Source organism: Amaranthus tricolor, chromosome 9 (genome assembly GCF_026212465.1).
Source record: "Amaranthus tricolor cultivar Red isolate AtriRed21 chromosome 9, ASM2621246v1, whole genome shotgun sequence".
Classification (NCBI taxonomy): Eukaryota; Viridiplantae; Streptophyta; class Magnoliopsida; order Caryophyllales; family Amaranthaceae; genus Amaranthus; species Amaranthus tricolor.
This window is the reverse complement of record NC_080055.1, coordinates 26,417,564-26,435,347: the sequence shown is the minus strand read 5'-3', so window position 1 is coordinate 26,435,347 and position 17,784 is coordinate 26,417,564. Positions and strand designations below refer to the sequence as shown.

The following is a 17,784-nucleotide window of genomic DNA, read 5'->3' as shown; positions in this document are numbered from 1 at the left end:
TCACCTTCAGAGTCAAGTTCTCTTCCCCACTTAGGATCAGTCTCAACAGAAGTTGAGTCATCATTGTAATCATAAGACTCTTCCTCAAATGATTTCAGTCCAGATCTAGGGTTTCCATCATCGAACCCCTTAAATTCTATCTTAGAAGGCGATTTGTAAGGAGATTTGGGGATTCTCAGAAGTAAAGAAGTACGAGACTTAGGGTTTTTCATGGATGAGTCGATTTTCGAGTTAGGATTCTTCAGGGGGGATTTTAATGGCGAACTGGAGTTTGCCATGTTTTAGGGTTTTCAGAGAAGAACAAGAAACACGATAAGGAAGAAGGTGAAGCTTTCAATGGAAGATTAAGAGAAACGGCAGAATATCAAATGGGGAATGGGTAGGGTTTTCAGAGAAGAACAAGAAGAACGATAAGGAAGAAGGTGAAGGTTTCAATGGAGGATTAAGAAAAACGGCAGAATATGAAATGGGGAATGGGTAGGGACGTAGGGTTTTAGGATTATAAAGGGAGGGAGTGTAAATGGGTGGGATTAATTAAGATTTTATTATGTTGATTAATTATAAGGGAGGGAAAATTAGTAAGGGTAATAAAGGGTATAATTGAAAATAGGATAAAGTACTAAGGGTATAATAGTCAAAAATCCATGCCAAAAATAGAAATGGGACATTTAAGCTGACTTGACCATAAAAGGAAATGGGACAGTTCAGCTGAATAGGAGGGAGTATTATTTTTAATGTCTATTTGTAATATCTTTAATATTTATATATATTATTTTTAGTGTCTACCTACATTATTTTTAATGTCTACTTATAATATTTCAAAAAAATATATTGAGCCAGCTAATTAGAGATGGTTTCTCAAAGAGACCGTTTCTCCCAAAATTTGTGTTCTTTCTCACTTTGGAGAATTAGGAACTAATCTTGTAAAAGATACTTCCTTCGATTTTTGATCGTTCATTAATTGGTCTTATTTGGTATATATTTCTCCATGTATAATGTAAAACATAGTCAAGTGCAATCTTATTTGATTCGTCTTAATGCATATTTTCATAATATTAATTTTTTTGAATTTTTTGTCATATAAAATTAAAGATATTACAGATTAAAATCGTGCATTGGATAGCGTGAAAAATAAAAGTGTAACAACTATTGGAAACCAGGGGAAGTAATTCACAATCGTCATACTTATTAATTACTTTTAGTGTTGTTTTTAAAGCTTTAAGTGATCAATTTAAGACTATAAAAAATTATTATATTAAGAGTAAATTTTTATGGAAAAAATAAAAGTCAAACTAAAATAACATTGTTATTGGAAAAGAAAACTATAACAATAGTGTTATTGTCAAGAATAGAAATAATTATAAAGTGATGGAGAAGAATAAATAAAAGCATATAGTTTTCTCATTATTGGGTAAATAATAACCCCAGTGGATAAAGGGAAAATATTTCCCTCCTTTTCCTTCAAAATAGGATTGATCATCTTTCTTTTTCTTATCTTTTTTCATATCATTATATTTCTTATTTATCTTTCATCCCTTTCAACTTCACCTCCATTTACATTTTATGCTTTTGTCTGTATGTTTGACTTTTATTTTTTCATTAAATATTTATCCTCATTCCTTAATACAAGTATGGATATAAATAATCATTTTAAAACAATAGATGCACATTCAGTTAGCCTGAAGACTTTGACTAATATAATGGTTATTTTTCTATCATATAATCTAATAATTGTATTATAAAATGACAAATAACAAACTCTTAAAGGCCTTAACAAATAGTAGTTGTTTTCCATTGGTTGTAATTTATATATATGACAATTTATGTAACTTTTATAATTTTCTTAAATAATTGAGAATATTCATAAATTCAATAACTTTTAAAATTTATACAAAAAAGTTTAGAATATGTGAATAACTTGTTATAATGTTTTTAAAAATTTTCAAATATGCGAATAGTATCCTATAAATACTCCATATGTTTTATATGAATTTCTTATGAAATATCATAATGTCTTTAAAAGTGTAAAAATGACCTGTTAAATTTTTTATATTTTTATTATATTTTATTTTAAAAATTCTAATAATTATAAAAAAAAATACTATTATTCATTAATTGAAAAATACTAATTTCTTATAAATTTAAACAAATATGCATATATATTACAAAATAATATATAAATAAGAAATAGGAAATGAAAAAATTTAGAATTTTGCCAATAACAGGTAAATAAACTATTTGAAAGTGTAAATAATGCAAAGGTGAAACCTTTAAAAATAATGTAAAAGTGGTACTAATTTGAAGCGGATTATCGAAAAATCAAATCTTTAGAATTAACTATTCAAAAAATTAATATAATATAATATGTCGTATGTTAATATTTTCCAAAACATATTACGTTCCTTTGATGAACAAAACCCAACAACAAAATTAAATATTTAGACAATATTTGTAGTATGTGTTATGATTTATTCTGAATCGGTATCATTAATTATAACTGAATGATTTATATCGGTTATTAACAATTCATAATCTTTGAAAGTATTTATAAAATTAATAATAATATCAAATTAATTAATATGACCCTCATGCGAATGATCGTGTGAGTGACGTGAATCCAAGGACAAGTACCAATCTGATTTGGGTTGATCCTTCTTTTAAAATTTGTGTTAATTGTCCAATTGATAAATAACACGTATCACTACACCTTCACATATATTAGAGGGCTTAGGTTGCTAAACGGAGAATTTTAATCAATTACCGTAATTTGTAAATCAACCCAAAAAAACAAAATAAATGTCAATAAAGTAAACAAAATAAAAAAAGTAAATAAAAATCCTAATTTCTAAAAGTCCTATCATATTAAATTTTTCCATATAAAAATAAATTATCAGAATTAAAAATCACCCACATTTACTTAAAGTATCTTATTGCTAAACAGAAAGTCATTTGATAATGTGTTTTGTGATTGAGACAAGTCATATGACAAATTGTCCATACATTAAGAGTTTAAAGCCTTCCATTAGATGGATTCAAACACTATCGACCACTAATCACTATTGATGATACTTTTGCTTTTGTGACTACCAAGATTATTTTTCAATCTATTTTTGCTAATATGTTATTTTTTATAGGCATAATGATATATAATGTAATAAATGAGTCTGATACCGAATAAGAGGAGCATTAAGTGCATCATCGATATTGCACTTGATATAATATTAATCATAGGTTTAAGGATGTGTATATGAAGAACCTATTTGGTTTCACAGCTAACACTTGCCGAAAGAAAAAGTTTAATATTAATGAGGCAGACTGGATGATCTAAACAAGTAATAGTAGAAAAAGTTGCACTTGTAAAAGTTTCTCAAAATTTAAGAGATTCCATGCTCACTTCGTCACTTGTATTAGTTGTGTGTTCAAATTGAAGCACTTTGTATGTTGATCACCTATTGTTGTACATATAGAAACACACATCCATATAGTTTAGCCCTTTTTTTGATAAAGCTTATAAGCCTCCTTACAATCGACCAAAACTTATAACCTATAACTCTAAAGAGTGAAAAAGCACAAGATAACTTGTTACATCAGATTTTACATTAAAATGTACAAATCTTCAAGTCAGTCACGTACTTATAAAATATGTATAGGGAAAGGACAATGCAAAAAACGCTCCATCAACACTATGCAATTGGTTCAATGCTTTACCAACTTCATACACAACATCTTATATTCTTTTCAATTTATATATACACTTCACAATATCATTGATTTTGCAAAAAACACTACAATTAAGGTGAGAATTTTCACATAATTGAGCATATATTCAAGTAAAAATTCAATTAATTTTTTTAAAAAATTTTGGATTGGTCAACATCAAACTTCAAATCTACTAATTTATCTCACACAATATATCGCATGTTATAATTAATTGCAAGTATTTCAAAACAAGGATAAAATAAAATATCCTACCGTACGTTATCTCCTCGCGCCCCTCCCGTCCAATTTGTGACGCACTCACTCGCGTGATTGGCAGTTATCTTAAAATTCCCGCCTTCCTAAAACCTTTAATTCCAATTTTACCCTTCCCTAACCATTACTCCCGCTTCACTTTCCACTTTAAGACCAAACACCTACATTCCCTTTCTCACTCTATCGACTCTCTAAACCTCCATTGTCGCCATTATAGACTACACTATTCTTCACAATCTCTGCTTGAAATTCCTTTGAAGAAATGGCGATAAGTTCGGAATCGAAGAAAAGTTGGTTTGTAAAAAGGTTGAGGATCAAAGAATCGTGGAGACAGAGATTTTTCAGCTATGGTTTTAGAATTAAATGGAAAATGTTTAACAAGATCAAATTATCCTTCTTCTATGATTTTCTGTTCAAGATCGTCTCTGTATTCGAGGCTATTTTTCTCGTTTCTAGTCTCTGTTTCTTCTTCCTCTTCCGCGGATGCCATTTTTGATTGAAATTCTTCTCCGATCATCTCGGACTGCATTGATTTCGCTTGATGAATTGTCAGAGAAAGTCTAGAATTTTGGTTTAATTGTTTTCTTTTTGTTTTTTTCTTTAGTTTTCCTTGTAGCAACTTGTAAGTTTGTGATTCCTAGTTTTTTTAAAACGCATTTTCTTATGTGTAGCATGTTAACCTAATGGAAACTTGAAAGCTGCAGAAATTTGATTTTCTGGTCATTTTGGTATCATGTGGTTGCTAAGAGTAATTGGGAGCATTTTCTTATGTGTAGCATGTGGTTGCTAATAATAATCAATTTTTGGCCGAGATTATAAGGAAAAATATGAGAAAAGAAATACTACCCCTTATTCTTCTTACTTGTCCCATTTATTTTTTGGTTACTGTAATTGATGTGTACATTTATATGTGTAAGTAATAGGATGAAATCCTATGGGATTGATTAATGGGTGAATTATGTTAGTAACTTAATGTTTGTAATTGATGATGGTGTTTAAAGTGTGAATTAATACTTGAAGTAATCCGGAAGTTATGGGTCATGATGAGGTTAAATGAAGAAGTGCAAAAGGTTTTTGAAGATGCTTTACTATGTTCAGTCGAGCAGAATTTGTCCACCTAGGCTCTCGATCGAGCGGGTTTTTTGGTGGGTCGAGCGAGCACTCAAAATGCTTTCAGTAGCCTTCAGTATCTTGCTCGACCAGGTCGCTCAACCGAGCGAGCTCTTTGTTTTGGTCGAGTGGTTTATAAGATGTTGTTTTTGACTCTTTAAGTCCTTAGAGTTGGTGTGATCTCCTCTATAAATAGAGAGCTCATTTGTTCATCCAAACACATCAAACACAAACCCCTAAAACTAAACACATAGCCTTTGTCATTCTCTTACTCAATTGTAGTACTTTGTTTGTAAGAATATTTTTTTACTTCATTGAAATAATATAAACAAGAAACCACACACCACGGAGAACGTAGTCATCATTGGGTGAACCTCCTTAAATCATTGTGTCAATTTGTGCATTTTAATTTCTTTCAAACGTTATAAAGTTCATTGAAATTGTTATCGTTCATCAAGGTACTTCGAACCTTATCGATTTTAGCTCTCATTTCAGTTACTATTCACTAATCACTCTTAATTTGTATTGTGTTCTTAATCTAAAGTTAAAAATATAGTCATGAGGAGTTTTATTTTATTCGTCTCAATGCAAATATTCAATTAAAGATATTAAAGCTTAAAATATTGTTTCGATATATGTGAAAAAGGTAAATGTCACAAGTAAGGTGAATAGGAAAGAGTAGAAATTTTGGTATGAGACGGTCTCATCATAGTGCTTTCATGGCAACTAATATAATTATTAACATATGATTCCTTATTTTGAGGTCGTCGAGAGGTGATCTCTCATAAGAGTATCTCAAAAGACGAATTTAAAATAGAGTATCAAAATCATGAAAACCATCCATCTAAAGAAAGTATTACTATTTGATTTAAGTTATTCTAATAATAAAATGCAATATTATTCAAAACAACAACTATATAATTTCTTGACCCATCAAAATATATAACAAAGAAATACTTTATCACCAATTACAACTACAAATCAAAACACACATTTAAAATTTTCCTAAACAAACCAACTAAGATCATGGCTGTTGGAAAGTAGAAGTATGAGATACTTTATCTTCTTCACTAGAAGAATTGTCCTCAATTTTTTTCTTATTTAATCTCCTAATACTTGTATTACTAGTAACACTATTATATTGTTGCATTACAAGTAAGGATATATTAGATGTAAAATCACATTCTACTAAAGTATCCCCTAATGGCCCTAATTCTTTACACTCACTCCATTCAAGCAACCCAATTGTCAACAAAGAAAATCTATATTTTCCTCTTCCAATTACATACAAATCTACATCAATATCCAAATTTTTTAATGAACTAATGATTTCTTCCCCATTATTAACCACCATTTGAATAAAACTTATTGATTCATCTTCATAAATTCTTTCTTGAAAATTCCTCAAAAATTCATCATCAAATTGATATTCCCTTTGATTTTCTTCATCTATTGTTAAAATATCTTCATCATCATACCCACCAAACCATTTAACATAATCAAAAAACTGATCAGAATCCATTACATTTTCCCCTTCAAGAAATTGAATTACTGTAAGATTGGCTGATTGATGACCAGCCATTCTCCATGCATATGTTAATGCTTCTCTATCATCTGGGCCTCCTATAAATATCATAATGATTTGTATTTGTTCATAATTGGGTTTGTTACAGCTAAAAGAATGGTCTATAAAAGATAAAGAATGTATTCTTAATCCACGATCTACTAATAAGCCAACTGAACAAGGAGCCATTTCTAACACCTTCTGGTTTACTCCTCCAAATTCAATATCTGTCACCTGTTGGAAAATAGAATAAAGTAGAATTAAAATTTTAGTAATTTTAATAATTAGTTATTTCCTACGTTTTGTCTAAATTTTTTTAGTTAGTTAAGAAAATATATCTAATTTATCAAAAAAAATTAGTTAGGATTCTCTGAAGTCAACTCCAAATTTAAGCCGAAGGTTAAACCCATATATTTTATCACGTCCTACACACGAGAGCCTACACACGAGAGCCTTTTAGATTAGGAGTGTCAATGCAACACAAGTTTTCTTTATATGTGATGCTAAATAGAAATGAGGGGTGGATAGGATTCAAACTTATGACTTTGTATTGCTCTGATATATTAAAGAATCAGCTCAACCGAAAGCTTAAGCTAATGGTTGAAGTCAGATGATATGCTTAATAACCTAATCATTCTATTATAAATAGAGGTTGTTGAATGTAGATTGAAAAGAGACAAATACAAGCATTATAAAAATCATAACAAAATTTTGTTATCTATATCTACATCACCTCTAATTTTCCATCTATTCCTTGTTGTTTATGATGGGAGAGAAGTATTAGTGCTGTTGATTTATCTTCAGCAAGATTGCATATATCTTCATGCATTGTCTTGATAGGAGAAACAATAGTTAAATACTTGAATAATGCTGAATTATTATGTTGTTCTTTGTATTCATCAAATGCTTTGATGATCTTCTGGGATTGTTCTTTTGCTCGATCGAAGAAGATTCTAGAACCAATTTTGTTGATGAATGAATCATGAGATTTGTGTTCTATAAACATGGCGGATGCATGGCCGACTAGCTCAACAAGGTGAGTAACATGAACTAATGCTGGAAAATGATTTTTAATGTTGGTGATTTCTAAGAGGTTTATGATGCTTGGGATATTACTTGAAGTATGAAGGCATGTAATTAATCTAAGTTTATCTGAAAATAAGACTCCTTCTATGCTTCTTTGAGTATACAATGGATTATTCTTTCTTATTTGTTTGTATCCAATGCTCATTATTGGTCCCACCAAGATTGTTGATACTAATATTATTAGGAATGCCATGAAAAATGAGTCACCTGTTAAATGCTACAAAATAGTTATAAAATTTAACATTAGCATTTGATTCTCATAGTTTAGCATGAGGAATGTATATCTAAGAGGTTTTACTCTATGCAACGTTATCATCATGAATCGTGATAACAAAGACATTGTTTTTTATCAACTATGATGGCAAACATCATTATCTGCAACTTCACTTGATAATAAGTGCTCGTGATTTACTAACCTATCTTTTATAGTTCATTATAATCTAAAACCATTTGTCATTTACTTTGATGTTCCAAAAGATTTATACTTCTTTAGTTTCAGATTATAATGGACTATATGTATATTGAAATGACTAATTAAACCAACGCTTCTTATTTGTGTGAAAGTTGTAGATGATGTTTTCTACCAAAGGTCATTTTGAAACAATTCTCTTTGTTATCAATAACAATGGTAAGGTTGCGTATTTTTAACCTCTCAAATCCCCCTTAGGTGAGACTCATTTAATGAATCCAAAAACTATAGATCTTTGGTTCATCGAGAAGGGACATTAAATGATATATATGTGTGTATGTATGTATAAAAATAATACTTACCCCTCTTTCATATCCAATATTAAGAAGAGCTAATGGTAGGAGCCCTTTAGCACTTAAGAGAACTCCAAGAGGCAAGCTATCAGCAAGAGGTAGATTACATAAAACTCCACTTAGAAGTGCAGAAAACAGTTTTGCTAAAACACCCAATGCAAGAACCCAAGTGTATTTGAAGTTCAAAATGAGTTTGATCACATCTATTTTAACCCCAATTACCATAAAATAAAGTGGCAATAAAACACCATTAACACAATCTTCCATCTTCTCTATCAATGCTCTAGTCAAAATCCCAGGAGGAATACTTCTCCCTAATACATAAGCTCCAAAGATAAAATGAGAACCAATATAATCCATAAAAAGTCCACATGCCAATACCAAAAACAATATCATTTCAACAACATAATTACTGTAGTTTTTACCCTCGGGTGCATAACTAGCCATCTTTGAAATTGCGGGTTTTATCACCATATAGCAGAATAACATGTATACGACCATAAACAACAGTGTGTAACAAGTTCCTGTTATGTCAATATCCATTATATCATCATTTGAAGAAGTCGAGAAAGCTAAAGTAATATTGATAAGTCCTGTAGTACAAAAGCTATTGAACAATCCGACTAGTAAGGCTTCTTGTCCAACTCGAGTGCATAATAGTTTATGCATGCTTAAGATTGGAGCCAAGGTTGCGAACCCTGTGCCTGTTACGGCTGCACCCCAATATATAGGACTTATTGTTAGCCCATCCGATTTTAGCTGATGTCTAACAAGTTTTTGGAATAACCAATATAAGGTGTATCCACACATGAAAGGTAAGGTGAATACGAATAATGAGAGACATAACGTTTTGATTCTTGTTTGTGAGATTGGATTTGGATCTGCTTGTAAAGCTTCAATAAAAGTTGCATATAGAAGTCCCAAGTTTGCTACTGTTTTAAGAACTGTCAATGATTTTGCTGGCATTATCATTGTTCCCAGATTTTGATTGATTTTATTCAAGGTTGATGGACTGAGTGCCAACACGGTCTATCACATTACAATCAAATTCATTGTATTAGTTACAGGGAAACTAATGTCAAGAGTTGATGTAATATATATGAAATCTTAAAGTTGGGGGACTAAGAGAAAAATTGTCAATAAAATCACAACCAAATTCATAATTTTTGTTACCAATTCTATGGGGTGTTTGACAATTGGTTGTTTCCTGTTGTGTTGTTTGACTAGTTGTAGCATTGGCTTTTTTGTTAGCAGTTAAGTTAGTTGTTTAAGCCAACTGTTATTGAAATGTTTGGTAAAAATTAGCTGTAAACTATTGGCGTTTGTTTAGAAAAAGCAGGTTGTACACTGTTGGCGTTTGAAAAAGTAGGTTGAAAAGGTAAGTTAGAGGATGAGGGTTCTTGGGTTGTTGCTTAGGACTGTATGGCAGTGCTAGGCGTGCTTCTTGGGTCTGGTGTGTGGGTTTCTTGACTACTGTTGTGTTGGTTTGAGGTTGACAGTGAGTCTCGTCCTGCCTGTTGAGTTGCTGTTCTGGTCAGTTGAATGTGATGAGTGAGGAGTCTATTCTTGCCGTGTGGAGATGTGTCGTTCTTATGGTGAAGGTCAGATGGTGTGCTTTTGTGTTGTGTTATGCGTTGTGGCCCTGAAGATGGGTTAGTGCAGTAGCTCCTATGTTCGTGCCCTGCTGCAGATGTGGGCCTGCCTGAATTAGGTTGCTGTTCTGTGTTGTGCTGGGTTTTGTGCAGCTGCTGGTGTTGGGTAGAGGCGGTTTTAAGCTGCTGCTGGCTGCTATCAGGCAGAGTGTAGTGTCCTGCTGGTGGATGGCAGTCCACTGATGAGTTACTCCTTTTGTTGCCATTTGCTCTTGCGTTGTAGCAGCTTAGGGGTGGCCTACTTGGTTGTGTCTCCTTCCTTCTGCTGCCGTCATGGGCTTAATCTGTGCAGTTAGTGCTATTAAGGTGTTATCGTATGGTCCTTAGGTGGCCTGGCAGCCTCGAGGTCCTCTTTCATTTTGCTTTGTGTTTGGTTAGTGGTTTCGTCTGGGTAGCTTACGTATTGTTTAGCTTTTTGGATGCCCTTACGAGCGATATGGCTAACGTTTAGCCTTTCTCTCTCGGGTAGAATTCAAACCCGAAAATCTTTAAAACTCACAAATCAACTGCTGAATCTCTTTGTTTTTTAACCAAAACAAATTGGATCAACCTTTATTTATAAATAAAATAGGAAAAACATAAAAACATAATGTCTTACCAGGATATTAGACACAAATTTAGGCTGCCCAAAATATTGAAAAACAAGATGCAGGCCATGATTGACAGCAATAGCCAAAGCCATCTGTAAAACAAGTTGTGGAACAATAATATGAAGAGGGGAAACATCTGATCCCCAACGATATGCAGAATCAATCATCTCACCATAACAAAATTCATGGGTGTTATTATGACTCATTTTCCCAAAATATTATGATAATTATTATATGAATTATGAATTGAAATCATAAAAAAAAAAAAACTAAAACAAAAAGATCATAATTAATGAAATTATTAGATCTGTAAATGTAGAATTGGGCAATTCATGCCTTGTTAACATTGTTGAGAATGCACCATAATTAGTCTTAAAATAAAATGTGTTGATTCAGGATAAGCTAGAAAATTATTATGTTATGAGCAATAGAGGAGATGAAAATAATTATTTCGATATATGCGGTGAAAATTAAACTTCTGTCACAATGATAATTGAAAACACTTATTTACTAAGTTTATCATTCTTAAATTATCAATTTCAATCTAATTCGATTTAAGTAATTAAATATATTGATTTAAGTTGATACATTTATTATTTAAAACAAATTGTTTTTTACTATACATGAGTAATGATTGTAAAAAAAAAACAAAGCATAAAGAAGATAATTTTGGTAGAATTACTCCCTTTCTCCTGCCAAATAAGACATGTGGTCTCAATCTCATCATTTGTGGACAAATAAAAAAAATAATATATTGATATTTTATGAAAAAATAAAAAAATATATATAAATAACATAAAAAATTATATATAATGCGTGGATGAAAAAGTATAAATTTATAGATTATGACTAGAAATAAAAACAGGGAAAATTTTATTGGACTAACAAAAAAAATTTAGTAAATTTCGTACTACAAAAGGGTACTAATTACTCTTATGCCCCATCTGAAGTCTCATTTACATTTGACACGGAAACTAAGAAATTGAATATAGTAGATTACAAAAAGAGAGGTATTTAGAAATAAAAGAGAATATAAAAAGTAAAAATATCGGAGTCATATGCAAGAATATAAAATTAAGACAAACTAATATAAAAACAGCTAGTCTTTTGAGAAACCGACCATTTGAAAGACGTATCACAAGTCCAACCCATTAAAGATTAATATCTAATTACCGTATTCTTAATGACTACTTATATTATTCTAAATGCTTACTTATCGTATCCTTAATGCCTACTTTTAATATCTTAAATGTCTATTTACATCATTTTTAATATCTATATATAATATTTTAGAAAATATATAATAAATCGACCCAATTAGAGATTATCTCTTAAAGAGACCATATCTCACTAGAATTTGTGACATAAAAACGGGATTGAGCAAAGCGTTTAGCTACAAAAGCAACCAAAACATTTCCTTATCTCTTTGTACCTCTTGTTGTTCATCCTCATATCTTCTTTCCCTCTAAACACACAGCAAAAAGATGACAATGTCTGTTCAAATGCTTCTTTGTTCTCCATCTCAACACCATCTTCTCCTCAAACCAACATTCAATCCTTTTTATTCACCCAAAACTAAGCCTCAAACATCACTAACTCGCACTACTACTTCTACTACTATTACTGCACTTCTTTCTTCTACCAAAGAATCTGTCTTGAAAGATTTCCATCACCATAAAGCTCTCAAGGTATTTTCCTTATAGACAAATTCTTTATTATGACCGTCTCATCATGAGACGATCTAATATGAACTGGCCCAATATTAACTTTGAAAAAATTGTTTTTAACTTACTTAATCATATGAACTGGCCCAATATTAACTTTGAAAAAATTGTTTTTAACTTACTTAATCATATGAACTGGCCCAATATTAACTTTGAAAAAATTGTTTTTAACTTACTTAATCAGTTGTTTTTTTAGAAAAAATACATTAATTGGGCTGGTCCGTCTCACGATGAGACGGTCTCATACAAGACTTGTTGTTTCTTATAAAATCAAATATATAATTATATTTGTTTGTTTATCTTATATCGATGAATTATAATATCTCATTTGAGAATTATAAGAGTTTTATAAATCATTAGAGGTTTATCTTTTGTGATAATATCTCATTGACTTATGGAGTTGTTATGCCGTGATAATTCGTCACTTAATCATCCTGTGGGCCTATTCATATTGACAAATCTACGGGTTACCTATAAAATTGGGCCCACAAACTCATAGGTATTAAACATTGACTTGCACACATGCTTGATTAAGGTGATATTCTATCTCAAATCTATATGATACCACTAAATATTTATCTTAAGAGTCCCATTTGACTTTTCACGGATTTTAAGGAGAGTCAAAAGTGGGATCCTAAGGGTAGGAAAGACAGTGGTATGGGTTTTTAATATAAGGAAGGAAAATTAGTACGGGTAATGGAGGGTATAACTGAAAATAGGATAAAGTTACTAAGGGCATAAAAGTCAAAAACCCATATGAAAAATAGAAATGCGATAATTAAGGTGACTTGATCATAAAAGGAAATGGGACACATAAGCTGAATAGGGGGAGTATATATGAAAGTCTAGACCATACTATTTTAAAGATTTGATATTAACTTATAATGCTGAAATAATTTTACTAAATTACACTTTTTTTGTGGTGGCAGATAATCTCTGGCTTGCAGAATTTAGACAGAAATAATGTGTCTTCTGTTGTTACCGCTGCAGACAAGGTAATACAATATTGTGATTTTTCATAAAAAAATACTCCTATTTCTCTTTTGAATTTGCTAAATTCTATATCACTATTGCTCATTCACTTTATGTTAGTAGATTAGTGGGTGTTAAAGTAAGAAATTTAAGTTAGTGGAGTATGTAAAGTTAGTAAATAGGGTTGTAAATCAAATTGATGTACACTAAGTCTATTCTAAACTTTCTCGTAGAATATATGACATGTATGTATATGACTATATGAGTCCGAGTAACACAATCATGAAGCCACATGAGGCCAGTCCCTCTACGACCTACTTTCGTATTCTATTTTCATGGCCTGCATTTCAATTATGTTTAGCCACTCTTGTGAGAGACTGTCTTTCAAAGAGACAGTCTCAAAACAAGAAGCTCATATTCTTGTTTTCTCTTTAGTTTGTATTAATTGGGCTATTTAGCCCATATATGTAATGCGTCTCTCAAACAGACCGTTTCTCACAACAATTTGTGTTATGTATTGTTAGTATTGCTCGTATTTTCCTGACTAATTAACTTCTATTTTCTGGCTTTGCCCGTGGTTTGCCCTCTCGCTAATCCACAAACAGGGAGGAGCTACTCATGTTGATATTGCCTGTGACCCTGAGTTGGTGAAACTTGCTGTCAGCTTAACTACCCTTCCAGTAAGTTACTAATCACTGTCTAATCCCAAATTGAATACTTACACACCCAATTAATTCCTAATTAGCAAACTAATTGTTACACTAATTGCAGGTGTGTGTTTCTTCTGTAGATCCCTCAGCTTTCTTAGCAGCTGTACAAGCTGGTGCAACTATGGTTAGTTAACTGTTACACATTTTCTGCATTAAAACCTTGCTCAATCATGGGGCCCCCTTCCTTATTAGGCATTCATTTATGTACAAATGTGGTTTTACCCATTATGTGTCAAGGAACCAACTCAACCAAAAGCTTAAGCTGATGGTTGAGGCCCCCGGATATGTTATATATTCTAACACTCCCCCTCACACGAGAGCCCTTTAGGCTAGGAGTGTGGATGCAGCACAAGCCCTCCTCATACCTGGCACTAAATATTTCACTTTAAATGAGGAGTGGTTGAGATTCGAACTCGTGACCTCTTGTCACGCTGGCCTCTGATACCATGTCAAGAAACCAACTCAACAAAAAGCTTAAGCTGATGGTTGAATCCCCACCAACTCAACCAAAAGCTTAAATTGATGGTTGAAGACCATGCAATACATGCTCTCTTCATACATGGTGCTCGATATTCCACTTGAAATAATAAGGGGTAAATGAGATTTGAACTGGTGACCTCCCATAACTTTGGCTTCTAATACCATGTTAAGAAACCAACTCAATCAGTCATGTTAAGAGTTGACTTATACGACTAGCTTTAACAACTAACAAAAACAACAAATGCTATCATCTAGTCAAACAAACAATAAAATCAGCCAATAGCCAACTGTCAAACGTTACATGGAGTTTCCCTTACTTGAACAAGAATTCCTTTTATTGCAGGTAGAAATCGGAAACTATGATTCATTTTATGAGATGGGCAGGTTTTTCTCTCCTGATGAGGTTCATACTACTCTACATCATACTTTCACAATTTATTTCACAAAATATGAGTTGTAATTCTGATCACATATTTTCTTGCAGATTTTGAAGTTAACAAAGGAGACCAAACAGATCCTACCAGATGTGGCTCTATCAGTAACTGTCCCTCACACATTAAGCCTCCCTGAGCAGGTTTGAGAAACTGTTAACTGTTTTTAACCCATTAAAATCCCCTAATTATAACCCGGGAAATGACTTATTTGATTAATGCTTCAAGTGGAATATTTAGTGTTGCTTCCACGCTTCTGGCCCACAGGGCTCTTGAGTGAAGGGGCGTGATAGGTATACAACGTATCTTGGTCTGCAATCATCAGCTGATGTTTTTGGTTGAATTGTTTCTTTGACAATCAAAGTAGCCAATCTCATACTGTCAGGATTCAGGTTGTACTGTTGTGATGACCAGATCAATGTACCAATCAAGATACCAATATAGGTGGATCGAACACTCATCTCTACATGTGTGTTGAACCAACTTGTTAAACTCAACATTAATAGAATTTTTTATCAAATAATCTGCGCCATTATCAAGCAAACCCGTACCTAGATTCCCGACAGTTCATGTTTGGCTCAATACACACCTAACCAATGTCTCAATCTTTTAACATAAAATTCAATCATACTTCTGACTAGTGGTGTTCATTCGGGTCATCGGGTTGATTTCGAGTCAGATCTTTCGGGTCGGTTTAAAATTGAGTGTTGTATCTATATTTTTTTTGCATATTTTTATATTCATTTGAAGTCGGGTCAAATCAGATTTGGTTAAGTTTGGGTAATTTTATCGGGTCTGTTTTGAACACCTATACTTCTGACTATTGATCAACAGGCCAAGCTAGCAGAGCTCCTGCAACAAGAAGGTGCAGATGTGATTCAGACCGAAGGGGGAAAATGTTCAACCCCTTCAAAGCCAGGGGTGTTGGGTTTGATTGAAAAGGTACAAATAATCATGATTTCAAACAATATAGTGCATCACATTCAACGAAATATCGAATACATGATCTGAAAACTATACCATATTCGTGCAGGCTACACCAACATTAGCTGCAGCATATTCAATCTCGCGAGCAGTAACAATCCCAGTAATGTGCTCCTCGGGATTAAGTTCTGTTACAGTTCCAATGGCCATCACAGCAGGTGCTGCTGGTGTGGTAAGTCATCATTCCTCCATACCGTCAAAGGTTTTCACTTTGACTGTAGGGGCGGAGCAAAAACTCGCCATAAGTTTTGAAGTTCGGTTTATCTAACATTATGTTGCAAATTTGGGGCCTAATCAAATAATCAAACTAAAAATAAAGTAATATAAACTACCGTATTCTATAAAGTCACATAGGATCTTTCTCTAGTCGAGAGACTCTTTGGCCGCATTCTCCTTTATGGATATCAGTTGTCATCTTACTTCCCTTCCCAGACCCTAATCATAGTTCCTATGAGTGGGATACACTAGGCATGATGATGATATGATGATGATGAATCTATAAGGCCCTTTAGTTTTGTTTGTCTATGCGGTTGGAACCTTGGCCCATAACCACCCATGTATACAAGATCTTGGGGATGACAATCCATATGCTCTTGAACATACAGGGTGTTGGCTCAGCAGTTAACAAGCTTAATGATGTGGTCGCGATGATTGCTGAGGTTCGAAGCCTTGCTGATGCACTGGCCTCTACACAGAAGCAAGCTGATGTGGATCACCAGAATACTGTAAGATGGATGTGATTCACAAAGGGCAAAGACTATAACTTCATCAGCCAAAGAGAGGCACGAGGCGAGGGATTTCGAAAGAGAATAAGATGGGCAAGAGTTGAGATTTTGGATTAGGCTAGGTAGCTGATCTAGTGATATGCAGATAGCCAGAAATGTGTGTACACAATTGTCCTGAGTATGATAACTTTTACTTGATGTAGGAATGAAAGAGCAATTTCATATACAACATCAAGGTTCTTGATTCATATAATTGGTTGATGGACATCAAAAATTTTTATGTTGACAAGCAACTCCGTCTTAGGGATCTTTCTAAAACTGAGGGACTCTTTGGCCGCATCCTTTTTTATAGGTATGGGTTGCCGCCTTCTTCCCTCCCCAGATCTTGATCATAGTTTCCTATGGGCGGAATACACTGGTTTCGATGATGATGAAGCAACTCCACCTTAGGGATAGAAGGCTGATAAAATTTCACAGCTTCCCGACATCACATTTGTCTCAATTGAAGTGAGTATGAGTATGAATTCGGTTTAGGTGGCAGTAGGGATGTTCAAAATCAGATATCGGATCACATTCGATCTGATCCTAATATCTGATTTACCTCAAATCGAATACCGAATATCTGATTGATTATCTTTAAAATTATAATTATACTTTGTATCATTTTACAAAATCATTATAAAGAAAAAATATAGAATATTAGTTCTACCATCAACGGAATACTAATTCACAACATAAATTGCTCTATAATGTTAAGCATTGCAGTTAAATATGATTAACATTAAAGGTTTGCTTGTATTTAAAGTAAATATTTATGGAAAAATAAAAGTCAAATTAAGAAAATAAAAGTCAAATTAAGAAAATAATTATTGGACTAGAAAATTAAGAAAATATTGTTATTGAATGTAAAAATTATTTGTAAAGTGATGAAGAAGAAACGGAAAAATTAATCCTTTAATTTCCTTAATTTTAGGGTATAAGGTTGTTCATCTTTTTTTTGCTATCTTCCTTATACCATAATA

At 32.6% G+C, this 17,784-nt stretch overlaps 2 protein-coding genes across 2 annotated transcripts; one reads left to right on the top strand and one right to left on the bottom strand.

Moving 5' to 3' along the window:
• Positions 1-4,360: 4,360 nt before the first annotated feature.
• LOC130823432 (cation/H(+) antiporter 15-like) lies at positions 4,361-10,942 on the bottom strand. Its single transcript, XM_057688051.1, has 5 exons — positions 10,745-10,942; positions 8,504-9,523; positions 7,380-7,949; positions 6,140-6,880; positions 4,361-4,495 (listed from the first exon to the last, which is right to left on the bottom strand). Exons 1-5 carry the CDS (start codon positions 10,940-10,942, stop codon positions 4,361-4,363), a joined length of 2,664 nt encoding a protein of 887 aa, XP_057544034.1.
• Positions 10,943-12,123: 1,181 nt separating this feature from the next.
• LOC130823868 (uncharacterized protein ycf23-like) lies at positions 12,124-17,055 on the top strand. The gene is made up of 9 exons (XM_057688682.1): positions 12,124-12,424; positions 13,390-13,455; positions 14,038-14,112; positions 14,204-14,266; positions 14,966-15,025; positions 15,107-15,196; positions 15,888-15,995; positions 16,087-16,209; positions 16,643-17,055. The coding sequence occupies exons 1-9, from the start codon at positions 12,221-12,223 to the stop codon at positions 16,775-16,777; spliced, it is 924 nt and encodes a 307-aa protein (XP_057544665.1). The 5' UTR covers positions 12,124-12,220; the 3' UTR covers positions 16,778-17,055.
• Positions 17,056-17,784: the final 729 nt, after the last annotated feature.

Coding starts and splice junctions, on each gene's coding strand:
- LOC130823432 (XM_057688051.1), bottom strand. CDS start 10,942: ATGAGTCATAATAACACCCATGAATTTTGTTATGGTGAGATGATTGAT. Junction 6,881..7,379: donor GAATAGATGGAAAATTAGAG/GTGATGTAGATA, acceptor ATTTTCCAACAG/GTGACAGATATTGAATTTGG. Junction 4,496..6,139: donor CTTCTAGTGAAGAAGATAAA/GTATCTCATACT, acceptor AAATCAATGCAG/TCCGAGATGATCGGAGAAGA.
- LOC130823868 (XM_057688682.1), top strand. CDS start 12,221: ATGACAATGTCTGTTCAAATGCTTCTTTGTTCTCCATCTCAACACCAT. Junction 14,267..14,965: donor TACAAGCTGGTGCAACTATG/GTTAGTTAACTG, acceptor CTTTTATTGCAG/GTAGAAATCGGAAACTATGA. Junction 15,996..16,086: donor TGTTGGGTTTGATTGAAAAG/GTACAAATAATC, acceptor ATATTCGTGCAG/GCTACACCAACATTAGCTGC.